Genomic DNA, 17319 nt, shown 5'->3' on the forward strand with positions numbered 1-17319 from the left:
TGGTTCACACATAAATTGTTATCTGGAAAGATATTACCTTCATTATCACAGCTATGCTGAACACCCACCATGTCCTTATCACCACAAACAAAATCATTATCTGCAAAATGTTTTTTATAGTTAGGTCCGGCGCAAATTTGTTAACATCCAAAATCGTATTAAAAAGATCAGAGTCCTGAATCAGAGCAAAGCCAGCTAAGGAAATTTCGTCCTCACTCGAGATGTTAATAACAGTCATTTTCAACTCTTTTTTTTCTTGCCGGGTGGTCATCTTTTTGTTTTCTTGTTTGGCTGTGCTTTCTACCAGCCTGTCTCCCTCGCTTTATGAAGAGTAAACTCTTCATGGAGTGGATGTGGAAGTGCCCTTTCCCACATTGGTTATACTGTTGGATATGCCTGAAAGGGTGGAATCCTCTGCTAGCCCCGCAGAAGAGCTATCGTCAGAGTCAGAGAAACCAACCCTAGAACTGGGCGCAGATACTTTATAAATACATGCTCAAGTGCTTTACACATTCTTTCTAGTGCAAAGATAAATGTAAAACTGGTACAAAAGCTTTAATAAATGTGTTTTATCCTGAAAGGTCATTTGTTGAGTTTAGGTAAGACCTTTAGGGGTTAATATGTAAATGACTATCCCAATTATAACACATTTAACAATGCAAAGTCAAAGGTATATTAACATGATTGATACTGTTAACCACATAAAAGCTGCAATTAACTTGATTCTATGGCAAAATACATGCTATAAAGGAATATGTGACAGAATTGCTTTGTTATATACATAATAGTTACAGCTCTATTGATTGCAATTGCTAAGAACCCAGCAGTATCATATACATGTAATTATATGTAATTATTGTGTATAATTGAAACATATAATTTGGTTTATTAATTTTGTTCAATTTAAATTTGCTTTAGTATATTATTAAATGCAATGAAAAAGAGTTGCACATAATCTCTGAAAATGTAATTAGCAATGTTCCACGTGCATTTTCATCAATGTTGTGTAGCTATGTATGAAAGTACTAAGACCTAAGATTTAACTTAAATGAAAGCCTTACAAAAGGATTAATTAATCCATTTATGCTTTCCCTGTGAAGAAGTTCCCTGAATGCAGAAGTGTCCTGAAACAGCAGCCACGGCTGCCAAAGTTTCAGGACTTTCTTTTGAGAACCAGCAAGTTTTACCAATAATACCTCTATTTGTAACATATGCAACATTTTCAACCAAGATAGATTGCCTGCATCAGGTTGAGAGATCATAAGACAGCAGAGGTGAGCCCACTAAAATATCATACATGCGTTTCATCTTCAACCCACTGACCAAGGAACATCCCCCGAGCTAATCCAAGAGCAAAATCAGTGTTGTAAAGTAGAGGTGTAACTGGACTATGTTGATCTTCCCCTACATAGCAGGGCCGCACACAAAGTTAAAGGGGTATTCTCATTTGGGTAATCACATTCAATTTCATTAATCTGCCATATTTATACATTTCTTCAAATAGATGGTATTAAAAAATGTACCTGTGTGAAGATAATTTCTCATAAATGTAGTCATATGGTCCCTTAGAAAAAAAAGACGGTGTCCTTGGATATGACCACCACTGCTGGAGGAATTGCACAAAGAAACAAAAGTTTTTTTTGTATATGAAATATCTGGGAGTTATGGCCGTCCTGTGGTAATGAAGGCAGGTGATCAGGCCGGGCTCAATAGCGCATGTCTGGCCACCACTGCCTGAGCTGGTCGTATCCGAGGAAGCCATCTTGTTGCTAATGGACAACATGGCCACATTTATGAGTAATTATCTTCACAGAGGAATTTTTTTTAATAATATCCAATTGAAGATTGGATTACATATGGCAATTAATTAAATTAAATGTGAATGCCCAGATGGGAATACCCCTTTAAAGTGTAACCGTCATTTAAAAAAACTTTTGATATGTTGTAGGGCAGGTAATTTTAAGCACTTTTGCAATTGGATTAGATACCCGAATCTTGCTCCTTTCTCTTGTATTCTGCAGACTTCACCTAGATGTCAGCAATCTCACATATGTCTGTTGCTAAGCTCATCCCATCTTCAGAAAGAAGCAGAGACTACGAAGCAGGAGACACGCCCCCATCTCTCTCCCTCCAATCAGCTGATTACCTCATGTCTCACTGCCCCAGCACTCAGTCATGTGCAGGGAGAAGCCCTCACTAATGTAGTGACCAAACATCTACATATATCTCTTCCTCAGCTTTCCCTACAGTTGTGTATAAACACATAATCCATAGACAGAAGCCCCCCCTCCCCCATCACCTCACACAAGAAAGTGGCAGGAGACAATCTCCAAGTCTGCAAGCTGTGTCCTCATGTGCTATGCTGGAGTGTTGGATAGATAGGAGATAGATAGATACGAGAGATAGGATATACACAAATATATATGAGATAGTTAGATATATGGATAGGAGATAGATAGATATAGACACATAGATAGATAGATAGAGAGATAGATAGATAAATGGATAGGAGATAGATAGATATGATATAGATAGGATATACATAGATGGCTAGGAGATAGAAAGATATTAGATAGAGGATAGATATGAGTAGATAATAGATAGATATATAGATAGATATGAGATAGATAGACAGATAGATATCAATGTGAAGAGGCAGCACTCCAAGTAGTGTTGAAAGGGGATTTACCCCCTTTTAACACTACTTGGAGTGCTGCCTCTTCACTTATATATTGGGGATTCACTTATATATTTGGGATTCTCCTGGCTACTGCACTCACTGCTTCAGCTGTACTGCTCAGGACTCTCCCTTGTTTGTTTAGACAGATAGATAGAGATTATTAATGTATTCATCCGTTTCAAGGAGGGGAAACAGGAATGGCCCAAGACATAGTTCTAAGAAAATATACTTGTGAATTGTCTTATGGGAAATACCATGGCCTTGTTATAGGTATCACTAGAATTGACATATATTATTTTAATATTTACATTCTAATATCCAATAAGATATAAGGAGCAATACAGAGATAAAATATAATGGGATATTCTATATCAGCACTTGCACAATGCAATGATTGCAATTTTACATTTTTTGCTTCAAACATAAAAATCTGGAGAATCTTCAAAAACATGCCAATGGGAAAAAACACACAAGGAAATCACAATGAAAGAGAAAAAGAAACATATCACAAAACACTTGCAGTGTCGTAATAATTATACCCCAAAATGTACTACACTACAGGGACACTTGTTGCCCCTTTTTGGAAGGATGTATGTTTCATTTTGAAGTCTGAAGACAGGATTGCTCAAAGGAGACAGAAATCAATGGCAGTAAGCTAATAAATTATTTCCTGCTTTGTTCTGATAGCGGCAACTACATGAAAGAAGACCACATGCCGTGATATAAAATGGCCAAGGGCATGCCATGGTGCGTAAAATGTCAATAGCTAATACTTATATATTTATATATACTTTTTGTTCTAAATGATCTTCTTGTGTCAGCGATACTTAAGCTCCTCTTATAGCAAGTGTAGAATGCCTAAAGTTATAATCTCTGATTATTACATTTAGGTGACTTTGCCCAAATGAAAATCACGTTGTGCATTTGTTCAAAGTACATAATATCCATTAAACAAAAGCCCCAGATGAAAACAGTGATCGGTTTCTACCTTAGCAGATGTTCTTCACTTTGAATACATCACAATTATTCCCACCGAAGATTTTCAGCCTGGAGGTGAGATACTGTTCACTTGAATTATTTCTACGTTATGAATCTTGCAAGACATATTTAATATATTTTGCAAAGTAATTAAATTTGTGTCCTGTTTTTTTTTACCTAAGCAGAGTGTTTAACTTCATATAAGAAAATTGTGCAGATGCCTGCTAAAATTAATATTAAGGGCAATTTTTTTCTTTATAATCTTTAAAAAGTCACAGATATCAAGAGTTATGCTGTGGGAAAAATTATTGTAGGATATCTGGTTTTGGGCATCTGTGATATAACTCTTGTTAATTTCTTATTACATATAATAAAATTTTTCTTGTAAGATATGAAAGAGGATGAATTTTTTTTTCTTGTTAATTTTATAATTATATGTATGTAGAAAAAGAGTTCTGTAGGATAGTGCTGCTGCCCGGCGAATTTATCAGGAGGCTGGAACCTCTGATAAATCCATCTGGCGCTGGGAGCTGGGGACACCATCATACATTGGCGCACTTAGCACCAGAGTATAATAAATGTGCTTAAAGGCCATACATGCTCAACTGAGGATTCTGCTTAAAGAATATGAAAATATGTGTTCCAGTGAACAACTGTAGGCAGCACTCTTTCACAGTCATTGTTACTCATGAGTACAGTGTAGGGAACTGGTGTGGCTATAGGAGAGGTCATAGAATTGGGTAAAGAAGGAAATTATTATCCATATGGAGAGTAATTTTGCAGGACTCCTTTACAGGCATAGGGAATCTTGAATGGTCCCCAGTTGAGGGAACCTTGTAATAGTGTCACTTGGTGTCATTTGGTTCCACCTACAAGGTTCTTATGCACATGAGTAGAAGAGTAGTTCTTGCCTCAGCCAGCAAATAAAAAATGGCTCATTAGAAATGGTTTATTTTGCTTCTTTTTCAACAATAGGTGGATGTTTTGAGAGGTAAACTAAGGGTTACCAGTGGCACATAAACATCTCATGAAACAGGATTCCAACTAAAGTCCAGTCTGTAAAATTTCTACATAAATTAATATATTGTTCAAATAACTGAAATAAAGAAAAACATTAATAGATTTCTTTTGTAGTTTGTAAATGATTATTTAGTCAGTCATGGTGTTCATCCTATAGGTTTTAGAATACTGTAGACTTGAGCCACAGAAAATACCAAAATAATTTTGCAGGATGCAGTAATAATGCAATAGTGATATGTTGAAAGAGATCCATAGACATTCACAAGTTCTGAACATCAAACTTCAGATACTACAAGTTGTTTACTGAGCAAAGGGAGGTGCTTTCTTTTTGAAGTACTGATACATCACTGTTGTGGTCTTCTGCTGTTTGGCTGAGAATCAAAACGGAGATGCAATGGAGACAAAACGCAATGAATGTGCCACGTCACATAGATCACACGCAAGTGTGAAACCACCCTATGTCACATACATAGTTGTATTTTAGCAGATCCAGGACAAACCCTCTAAGAGGATTTTAGAAGTGCTTCAGCATTCCAGTGGGTGGTTCTAAACACTGGTGCCATTTGGACATTCACATAAATAAAGGGAATGGAATGAATCATAACTTAAAGCAAGTTGGTGATTAATTGGTCAATTTTTACATCACAGTTTTCCTGTCGGATAGACAAGTTCTTTCTGTGATATACATAAATTCTGTATGAATTCACTCATCAGGCCATGTAAACTGTTTGCCCATGTATTATTTTCAGGAAACAGGGACGCTGTACTATGGACCACTGTTCCATAACCATCGTGGCCTTGTCCAGATGCCATCAGTCATGTAATTCACATGTCCCACTGCCTACAGAAACATTTTGCAAGGTCAATGGAAAAATTAACACATATACCACTGCTCCATGGGCAAATATGGTTGGGGACCACTGCAGTATACCATATACTCTGTCTATGCTCACTGACTATTTTTTTAAATCATCATAGCCTCACAGTTTATTTGTCTGAAAATAGACTAAGGTTTATCTAGTCCAACCAATATGTTTACTGATATATTGATAGGCACACTACTGCTGACACAATACGAGATGGCACTTCATTTTTTGCCATATGTGAAAAACATTAGCATCTATGTTTAATGTATATCTAAAAGGACTTACGAAATGCAGTGTAGAGCTCTGGAAGAGTCAGATAGCCATCCATATTGTAGTCATCAAATCGAAGAAGATCTCCCATGCTGCAATCCAAAAAATGTTCATTCAGCTCTTCATTTTTTGTGAACTGGAAGAAATACATGCATAAGATAGTGAAACACTATATTCAAAAGGAACAGAAGGGTTAAAATGTAGAGTTACATTTTTAGTTAATTGTCCTGTTGACAAAAAATTTTTTTATGAACATAAATAGTGGAAATACAGTAATCACGCATCTATATCCTGGTAAGTATTTGGAAAACCTGGAATGGGTATAATTTCCAACATTTGAAGTAGTAGCACTTCATGGTGGGAGATACGTTCCCTCATTTTGCAGTACTATTACGTCAAGCTTCTGGCACTGGTTCCTGAATGGAGCCGGGACCAGAATCTGCGGGTGTCTACTGTTTATTATAGCCGACACCCATCTCTAACACCGGCAATTGGAGCTCCCCCGATTGCAGATGTTAATCCCTTACACGCCGCACTCACGCACTCAGCAGCCTCCTCCTGTGCCTCAGCAGCCTCCTCCTGTCCCCCAGCAGCCTCCGCCTGTCCCCCTGCAACCTTCTCCTGTCCCCCAGCAGCCTCCTCCTGTCCCCCAGCAGCCTCCTCCTGTCCCCCAGCAGCCTCCTCCTGCTGGGAGGAGGCTGCTGGGGAACAGGAGGAGGCTGCTGCGGAACAGGTTGAGACTGAGGACAGGAGGAGGATGCTGGAGGACAGGAGGAGGAGGCAGGGAACAAGAGGAGGCTGGAGGACAGGAGGAGGATGCTGGAGGACAGGTGGAGGCTGGGGACAGGAGGAGGATGCTGGAGGACAGGTGGAGGCTGAGGACAGGAGGATGCTTGAGTAGGCTGGGGGACAGAAGGAGGCTGGAGGGCAGGAGGAGGAGGCTGGGGACAGTTGGAGGCTGCTGGGGGACAGGTGGAGGCTGGATGACAGGAGGACAGGAGGAGGAGGCTGCAGGAGGACAGGAGGAGGAGGCTTCAGGAGGAGGAGGCTACAGGAGGACAGGAGGAGGAGGAGGCTGGAGGACAGGGGGCTACAGGAGGAGGCTGGGGGACAGGAGGAGGAGGCTGGAGGACAGGAGGATGCTTGAGGGGGAGGTTGGAGGACAGGAGGATTCTGGAGGGGACTGTGGGACTGGAGGACAGGTGGAGGATACTGAAGGAGAAGGCTGGAGGACAGGAGGCTGGAGGACAGGAGGCCACAGAATGAGGAGGATAGAGAACAGGGACCACACCATGTGAGGAGGGGAAGGGGTAGGAGTACAGATAATATTATGTGTAAGTTTGGGGAGATAAATAAAAGTGGAAAACGAAATGTAAAGGGAGGATAAAATTAAAGAGGGGTTTTATAGGTTGCAGATTTGCTTTAGGGGATATTATACGGGTCCATAGGGGTGGCCAAAGTAAGGGGCACTGTACTATGTGGGGACCGTCAATGTTGATATTATACTATGCTTGTGGGTGGGACAATGGGCGGGGTTTAGAAAAAGGGGAGGGGGTTTTGTCCATCTTTCTCTTGTCCAAAAGTTGGGAGGTATGCAGTCCTCCTCCTGTACTCTCCACCATGCACTGTCCCTCCATGTTACCCTGCTGTCCTCCAGTCCTCCTCCTGTACTCTCCACCATTCACTGTCCCTCCATACCCTGCTGTCCTGCAAAGGGCCCCTGACTAGCAGGGAAGTAGCTAAAGATCAGTAACATGTGAGAAGCGGTCACCTATTTATCTATCCAAGTCCTATTATCTATCACCTGTCATCTATCTATCTCATATATATCTATCTATCTCTCATATCTATCTCTCTCATATCCATCTCATGTCTATCCATCCATCCATCCATCTATCTAGTGAATTAGTTGCGATTCCTTACAAAATACACAGAAAGAGATGCAATTAACGGCCCCAAAGTAATATACAAAAATACAAAAGTTTATTAGTAAAAGTCATAAAAACAACTGAAAAGGTCCATGTTAATGCACCTAATTTTGTACAACCAATGCATACAAGTAGAGCAAAACAGTGTATTCTCACAGCATCATGGTCGGTCAGGCGGACAGTAAAGTGTAAATATGTGGGAGGTCTAGAAAAATTCAGGGACGGCAAACTCCATGCGTATCCTCACTTCGAAGTCACTTTGGAGTGACAATACACGTTGGTTTTGCCTCCCCTGCACCCACCTAGACTTCCGCCATGCATGTCAGCCTGACCGACCATCATGCTGTGAGAATACATAGATGCACATTTACTAAAAACAGTGCAGTGTGTACTATGTGCAGTGACCTGTGTAGTGTGCAGGGCCCGCCAGATTCAGGATTTTTGGCGCACGTTCTTCATGAATTTGGTGCCCCCTGCACTGCCCCGACATAGTGCACCAACTTTTTTTGCACTTTTAACATGGGGCAAGTGACACATTTCTATTGGACTTTGCATGTTAAATCTGGCGCACGGTCAGATTGAGCACCGGAATGCCCCCCAATTTGTCATGTATTTTCTTATTCAAGTATATATTGACAATGATTAAAAGGAGAGGAAACAGTGTCAGGGCTTTGGTAGGTGACACACAGCACCAATAGCAGATTCCTGCTGTGCTGGGGATCAGTAAATGCAGGGACTATTTGAGCACAGCAGGTGGAAGGAGACTCTGAAGGCTGATTGCTAGGCCCACATCTGCTTCTGTGTGGAGCAGAATAGAGAATGAACAAGCATCATACAAACAAATAGAAAGGTACTTTTACTTCCAGGTAACCATTACAAATAGATTTTTGAAATATTTTAACCTCTTTGACAGCTTTTTGTAGTAAATAGTTTTGTGGCATAACCCCTTTAAGGAAACTCGGGAGTGCAACGCGCTTGCGGCCTACCTGGGAGAAGAGCAGGATCACTGAGAGGTAAGAGTGAGTCGGGGACTGGGGCAGCGCAGCACGGAGAGGTCCAAACCACGCCACTGCCAGCACGCAGCCGTCTCCCTGCACCCGGGAATACAACGGTTTGGTTGCCGGCTAGAGATTTACCTCTGCCACTCCTCCTGCAGGACTCTCCCCCCTCCTGCAGTCTCTGACCTGATGCAGACACTAATACGGTGTTGAAAGGCGTTGTGAAAAATATTAATAAAACTCTCATGACCTTATTCTGGATGTAGCATGTCAATCCATTTGACCCTGTACCTTTTTTCTTTCCTTGTCTACATACCACCAAAATGAAGTACAAAATGTCACGGGAAAACTATTTCAAAATCACTTGGATATGTTAAAGCGTTCCGAAGTTATAACCACTTATAGTGATACATGTTAAATTTTAAAAAATGGGACATGTCAGGAAGGTCAGTGTCGAGAAAAGTGGTTTTGGCGGCAAGTGGTTAAAACACAGGTGTGTGTAAATCTTTCCATTATACTTGCTATCTGTAGCTTCCAATCCTAGTTTTTAGCTACCAAATACTCATGGAAAAAATGTACATAACACTGCCATATATAACTGGGCACAGAGGAATATGACACATATATCATTCAGTATTTGGATGTGAACTTTTTCCCTTGACATAATTCCGTTTCTATTAGTATCAATACTAAACATTAAAGAATTTAAACTGCAAATACATTTTTTGGAAATCTGCCTTCCATCGGGTCCCCTCTGATGCCAATTAATATAAGATAAAGTTTATTTATGGGGGTGTAAGGGAAATTATTTTAGCTAAAAGGGTGTCAGTAAGTTAATAGAGCTCTATAGGAATTTGTCACAAATCTTCATGTGCAGTTTGGGCACTCGGCCGCCAAAAGCTTCGCCATCGCTGCCCTAAGGGAATACACATATTATCGCCAACCCTTTTATTATTGCATGGCAGGGGGTTACTACTGGATCTATGCAGTACTGTAACATCAAGCTGCAAGAGTCACCTTTAACACCTGTCTCTAATGTCCAGAACTGGAGATAACTATGCATGTGGGTGTTACCCCTTATACGCCATGCTAGAGCTTAAAAGGTACGGGTCTGATTCTTCCTGCGGCTCTGCATGTCAGGTCCTGCTTCTGGACAGTACTTTACTATATCTTACTGAGAATGTATAAGTGGATTGTTTGTGCAAGCCAAACTGTAGAAATTAAAATGTAAAAAGAAGAAAAATAATGCCATCTTTAAGAGCATTGTGCATTGTTTGTACCCTCATAAAAAAAACAAAAACAAACAAAACAGATGAATAAAAAGTATTTTTAAATAAAAATGAATGAATAAAGAGAAAGTCTCCAAGTACAAAAAAAAAACAACAAAACTATAAAAATTGGACCAGCTTGGTGAAAACTGAAAAATAAATTCAAAAATGGTAATTTTTCAACAAATTCCTTAAAAAATTATTTCTAAAAAGCTATCAAAAGTTATGGGCCCCATGGGGGGCATGGCTTGGATGTGCTTCAGGACAGACGTTCTGTGCTGAGCTCCGTCCCGAGGGCCTAAAGCAACGAGTAAAGCAAAGGCACCGGAGCACCGAAATTGAACCAAAATCGGTTACAGCATCACTCTCTGCCATGATGACCAGAAATAGGTCAGCTAAAGGAGGTCCGAAAAGATTAACGGACTTCTTTTTGGCTCGAGCGATCAGACAAGATGCCCTACAAAATGGCGCCGCAGAGCAGCGCGGCGCAACAACTACAACTCCGGGGAGAGAACCCGGAGATTCCTCACCGACTCCTTTTGAGAGGGCACTGCACTCACCCGTCGCTGATCCGCAAGCCAGAGAGGACTCGGTCTCACAGAGGAAGGATCAGAAGCAGAGGGATACAGCGGGAAGATCCCACAAGATGGCGGCTGAAACCGCATGGCATGGTGAGTCACCACGCAGTAGCCCAGATAAGCAGAGGCCACGTATGTCGCAAGTATCTGAATTAAATGAGCCAGAAGCTGAAGGGGAAATAGAAGAAGATCTAGATCCATTAATGGAATTTCCCTCTTCAGAACAGACAACTTCTGAAATCTTTATTAAACAAATGATTTAGGCATTTAGAAATTCATTACAAAAGGACTTTTCTTCCACGCTAGCAAGCACTCAAGCCAATATTGAAGACCTAGGTGACAGAGTAGATCACCTAGAGAATAAGATGGGAGAGGTGGCCAGTTCACATAATGAACTTATTGAAGCTCACTATACACTGGAAGAGGAAGTTCAAGCCATAAGGAGTAAATTAGCAGACATAGAGGATAGAGGATGCCATAACAATATTAAGATAAGAGGGATCCCTGAATCGATTAGTCCTCCAGAGCTGAGAGAGTATGTTACAACCTTTATCCAAACCATTCTCCCCACCGTTCCAGCGACACATTGCCTTCTTGATAGAGTACACAGGCTCCCCAAACCAAAAGGGTCTTCCAAGAGATGTCATTACACTCATTCATTACTTTCATGTAAAAGAGGCACCAATGTTACAAACAAGGAAAACCGCGCAACTTCAAGAGCCATATGCAAATTTGAAGATATTAACTGACCTGTCCCAAGCAACTCTTCAAGCAAGAAAGAAATTCACCCCTATAACTACGTAATAAGAGGATCTTGTATAAATGGGGTTTCCCCACTAAACTCCTTATCTGCAGAGAAGGAGTTACGCATGTGCTAAATAGCCCAGAAGAGGGTTCACAATTACTGGCCTCATGGGGCCTAAATACAGAAGAATCCCTACAAGCTGTGAGTCCAAAACGCACATCTCCAGTTGAGAAAGAATGGCAACAAGCTTAAGGTGACCGGGACTATCTATCTAAGATACATCTATAGGCCAAGAGGCGATCCAGGTGAACTTTGTTACCCCCAAATGATGCAGGCTAGAACATCTCCTGCAAGGTTTATTCTGATGTTGACTCTACAAATTTACATAACTTGTAGATTTACAAAATGGTGGAAGCAGCAGGAGCCATATTTCCCGGCTTCCACCAAAACGGTTAATTTGTGTTTTTCTTTGACAAGTTATAACTGTTTTAAAGTTATTCAGGCTAATGCTTATATATGTGTAATTATAAGAATTAACGTGAGGATGGTGGAGCTACGTAAAAAATAGAAAGATGACAGTTAAAGTAATGAGTATGAATGTCAAAGGGTTAAACTCCCCATTTAAAAGGGCATCTGTATGGAAAGATGCAAAGGCTGAGAGGGCAGATATTATATGTCTCCAGGAGACAGGAAAAGCAAATGTCCATCGTTCAAAAATAAAAAATTCCCACAGATCTTTATGGCAAATGGCGAGGTCAAAAAAGCAGGGGTTTTAATAGCTTTTAGAGAAGACTTAGAAGTAAAGGTTTTAGAGACCTTGTGTGATGAAATGGGGAGATACTTGGTCGTGACATGCAACATCAATTCCATCCTATTTACCCTGGCAAATATTTATGGGCCAAATAAATCTCAAATAAGATTCTTGAACAAAACAATCAAAAAAATTAGAAAAATCCAAAAAGGTAACCACTATTATTTGGCAACTTTAATATTACCCCAGATCCAAATCTGGACACAACTACAAGAGGCAGAGTACCCCCCATTTCGCTCACTAAATGGCTACATAGGGAGTCTCTTTTTGATACATATAGATGTCTAAACGCAAACGCCAGAGAATTCTCATTTTATTCACATGGTCAGATCATTCTCCTATATTTGTAAGTTTGACATTCTCTAGCAACATCCCTTCTCAGTGGTACTGGAGAAACACTCCATTTATTTATACTTTACCTACATACAGGGAAAAAATTAACCAGACCATACTGGAATACTTCCAGCATAATGTAGAACTGAATGTGGATTTATACAACCTGTGGTTAGCCCATAAAGTAGCGGTGAGAGGAGCCCTCATGCAAATGAAATTCCAATTCCAAAAAAATAAGAATAAAAAAGTAAAAGATTTATTAATCAAACTACAAAAAGTAGAAGATGATCTGAAAATAGACCGAAGCCCTACAAATAATAAACTCACAGAAATTAGACAAGCACTAAGCGCTACTCTTCTGTCCGACTACGAAAAAGAACTAATGTCTATTAGGGCCTCTTATTATACGGCATATAATAAGCCAAGTAAGATGATGGCTAATAAGGTGAAACCGAGAAAAATAAAATCGGCAATTCCCTTTCTATTTACCTCCCAAGACAAGCAGCAGAGAGAAATTCATCCTATGAAAATCGCTAACTTGTTTAGAGATTATTATTCATCTCTATATAACCTAAAGGGCAATCTCCAAACACCTCAACCGACCCAAGAAGCAATAGATAATGGAATAACAATAACTTATTTTCATGGTGCGGTAAGTGGTGAAATAGTATTGGTGATTTTATTTTTTCCACCGGGAAAGATGTAAGAAAAGCTCATCAATAAGCTGCATCAAAATAAAGGATTTGTAAAATGCATCTGATTCTGCAAAAAATAAACGCTCATATGTTCAAAAAAAAGATTTTGTAGCCTGCACAAAGTGGCAATGATCTCCTATGAATGCTACTACTTCCTGTCAGTGGCATGTCGTGTGCTTTACGAGAAGTTTACCACCACAATTTTTTTTTTTAAATACATTTATTAAGCCAAAAAATTGTGAATTTCAAAATGGCCCTTACCAATTTTTTTAGCCCCCGTGAAATAGTTGAGAGATTACCAAAGTTTTTAACATACATTCAGGGGTGAAGTTTCTATTATAGGACTATTTATGGCACTTTATTATTATTTAGGCCTCTTAAACCTGAGCAGTTCCCATTAAAATGTGAAAAGTTAGAACCCTTATAAAAAGCCTTACGAAAAATAGAGGATGCATAAAAACAATGGCAACGGCTTCCGGTTCCGGCGCTGATGAAAGCGGCAGCGTAGTTCGCAGCTCCCGAAAGCCTCCGCCGCACGTCAGCTCCCGCCCAGCGCCACTAAGCCCGACAGCGTTACCTGCTCCATAGCGGCCAGAAGCCCCTTCAAACCCTGGGAAGAACAGACAGCCCTGCACCCAAGATGGCGCCGACGGAACCCAGCCACGCACCAAAAGACCCGGTGCCAGAAATCCAGGTACAAGACATGCAACAGCCCACATTAATAGGCGATTGGAATAGTAGCAAAGCAGCAGAAAAGAACGAAGGGGCCCTAAGAGATATAAACTATCAGCTATTGGCGAGCGAAGTGAGTAAATGCTTGGCGCCAGACTTAATAAATACCCTGACTGCAGCCATACAGGCCACAGTAGCAGAAGTGAAAGATCAAGTGGGGAAACAAGAGATACGCATAGGGGAGGTGGAGGAGAAATTAACAGATCTTAGGCAGACGACAGCTGAGATGTCAGAGAGACAACAAAGCACGGATCAGCACCTGCACATGCTGTATGAACGGATTGAAGACCTCGAAAATAGGTCTCGACGCAGTAACCTGAGACTGGTAGGTCTCCCGGAAACCATACCAGCGGCCAAACTATATGAAATATACGAGGAGGATCTGCCACAAGCCCTAAAACTGGGGGGACGCCGCATAGTGGAACGGGCCCATCGGGTGGGACCACCACCAAAGGCCCAGAGCGGAGTGCAGCCAGAACGAAGACCGCGGCGGCTAATAGCCAAATACCTGGACCACATGGACAAGGAGAACATACTCCGGGCCTATAGAAATCTGCGCTCCCTGTTTTATATAAAGGGTTCTAAGGTGCTGCTTTTTCAGGACTTTTCTATTGAAGTCACAAGGAAGCGCAAGCAGTTCAGCCCTGTCTGCTCAATGTTAGCAACACATAATTCACGCTTCCAGCTTGCCTACCCGGCGATTCTTCGCTTCAGAACGAGAGACGGGGTCCAGCACGAGTTCACGGACCCACAGATGGCGGCTGCCTTTGTAGAACAGATGCCTGACGAAGATTTCTTGAGCTACATGAGACCTTTCCGAGAGGGACAGCCAAGCAGTTCGGGAGGAGAAAAGGAAGAAGCCCCCCAGCGAACACCAAGACAGGACTGGGGCTCTCCTTCAAGACAGAGAAGGGGGACAAGGCAGGAATATGGGACCCCGAAAAAGGGTCGCACCAGAAAAGACCATTGAGGACTAACAGCAGGTACCAGGGGTTACTGCAATTAGGTCTGTAACCTGGAAAGGTACTTCATGGAAAGGAAGAAGAGGGGCTTTAGAATACTACTAGGACAGAGGGGGGGTAGACATCGCATTAAGATGGGAGGGAGAGGGAAGGGGAAGGGGAAGGGGGAGGGGTACCCCCCCTAAAAAAAAAAAACTTAAAATAAAAAAAAAAAAGGGGGTGGGGTCTACAAGATACGAAGAAATAGTGGGATAAGGAACGGTAAGAACGACAATCCTGAAGGAAGCAGGGTAGAGGGGATATGGCGCAGTTAATAGTAGAATGTATCACAGGCGAAAAAAGGAAGACATCAGAAAAAAGGAAGTCATTGGCTTGAAAGCATAGTTGAAGGAACAAAGCTAGGGTGAAGAGTTAATTTGGAGCGGGCATTGTATTCCTTGTACTGTTAATATTGTTGTTGTTTTGTTTTTTTTTTCTTTTAACCAAGGGGGTGAGAGGAGAAAAAAAAAAAGAAGTTGTTACATACACGGTAAAACATGCAGAAGAGAAGATAGAGTTCTTTGGCAAGGGCTGCAGCCAATAGGGCTCAAGAGAGGTATACTTCACCCCTAGAAAGCAGGTAGAACACAGCAAGAGTATCTCATTCAGAATGAAGGTGGTGTCGTGGAATGTGAAGGGGCTGCGGGCCCCGCAGAAAAGGATTATGGTACTTGGTCATCTCCAAAGGTTGAAAGTAGACATCGCTCTGTTACAGGAAACACATTTGGGGGCAGAAGATTTTTCTAGAATGTGTAAACTTTGGGTGGGGGAAGTGTACGGATCCCCTTCAGTAGACAGGAAGGCGGGAGTTCTCATCCTGATTAATAAGTCCCTGGCGCATAACTGGTGAGGGTGACAAGCGATGGGGAGGGGAGAATGGTTACAGCACAAATCCAGGTAGCCACAGAAGTCCTAAGCATAACTAGTGTCTATGCCCCGAACACAGATCAAAACTCTTTTTTTCATACACTGAGAGATTCCTTAAATGCTGACCTCACCTCCTGGAAAATAGTGGGGGGAGATTTTAATGACGTAATGACGTAATGTGAACTCACAGGAAGACAGGGACAGAGGGGGCAGGCCGTGGAGGGGGGATATGAGCAGGGCGACCCCGCTCTCTGATTTTCAAAAAGCAGTAGCACTCGAGGATATTTGGAGATTACATCATCCTCAGGAACGAGAATATACTCACTATTCACATCCACACAACACATGGTCTAGAAAAGATTATGTTCAAGCGACCCAGATAGAGGATATGGTGATCTTGGATCACTCTCCGGTTCAGGTGGCAGAGGTCTGCCCTAAGGGCACCGATTATCTATGGCGGTTTCCAACGTTTCTCGCCCGTGATGAGGCCTTTGTGGTCCTAATGAAGGGTTGGTGGCTCGAGTTCATAGAGGGAAATGGAGTTCATGCAACTGATTCCTCACTGTACTGGGAAGCGGGCAAAATGTATTTGAGGGGCCGTATAATGGACTATATCAAGGGGTTGAAAAGAAAGACCACAGAACAGTTTAAAAAAACCAGTGAGGTGGTACGCAAAGCCTACACAACCTTCTTGGGAGACTCGGCGCCAGCCAATAAGGAAACATGGTTAAGAGCTCAGTGGGAATACATGATATGGGCAGAAAGAAAGGGAAGCTTTGTCAGATCCCAGCTACAGCTGGATTTGCACAAGTTCGGGGACAAATCAGGGAAGTTGCTGGCAAATTTGGCGAAAGGCAGGACACCGAGATCCCATATTCTGAAGCTCAAAGACAACAGGGGTTGCATACACACTGACCTAGCAAAGATCACCTCCTTATTGGGGGAATTTTATGCAGATCTCTACACCGACGCACCAGGAGAAGAGGCGAGTGGGATACAATTTTTACAACATGTAGAACCGCCCAAAATAACTCCAGATCAGCTGCTGGTGCTACACGCCCCTATTTCTGCGGAGGAGATCCAGCGTACAATCAAAAAATTACCGAATGATAAAACGCCGGGTCCGGACGGCTACCCGGATGAATTTTATAAAGTCATGCAAGAGCAAGTGACTCTGGTACTTGCCAGCTTATTTACCAAGTTGGAACAGGGAACACCCCTCTCAAGACACCTTAACACGGTGTACATCAAACTAATACCAAAGGAGGGGAAAAATCCAGAAGATCCGGCATCATACCGACCAATATCATTGATAAACGTTGATTTAAAATTAGCATAAAAAACAATAAAAGTCTGACATTGGGGGAATACCGGTAGCAGCCTCTTGGATCACCTACCTAGGAATAAAGATAGGCAAAACCCTGGACTCCTTGTACCGCCTAAACTACCCCCCTCTTTCCAGTAAGATAACGCAGGAACTGCAGCAGTGGGGAGGAATCATCTGGTCAAGATGATGAGCATCTCCAAATTACTATATCCCATGCAAACA

General features: G+C 41.8%; 1 protein-coding gene across 2 annotated transcripts in view; it reads right to left on the reverse strand.

Moving 5' to 3' along the window:
• Nucleotides 1-17319, reverse strand: part of FSTL4 (follistatin like 4) — a 590275-nt gene that overhangs the window by 174231 nt on the left and 398725 nt on the right. For both annotated transcript variants that reach the window (XM_072145816.1, XM_072145815.1), the window contains exon 6: nt 5830-5950. In XM_072145816.1, coding sequence (XP_072001917.1) covers nt 5830-5950 — 121 coding nt within the window. The remainder of the gene's footprint in view (nt 1-5829; nt 5951-17319) is intronic.

This window comes from Engystomops pustulosus, chromosome 4, assembly GCF_040894005.1.
Source record: "Engystomops pustulosus chromosome 4, aEngPut4.maternal, whole genome shotgun sequence".
In the NCBI taxonomy this organism is placed as follows: domain Eukaryota; kingdom Metazoa; phylum Chordata; class Amphibia; order Anura; family Leptodactylidae; genus Engystomops; species Engystomops pustulosus.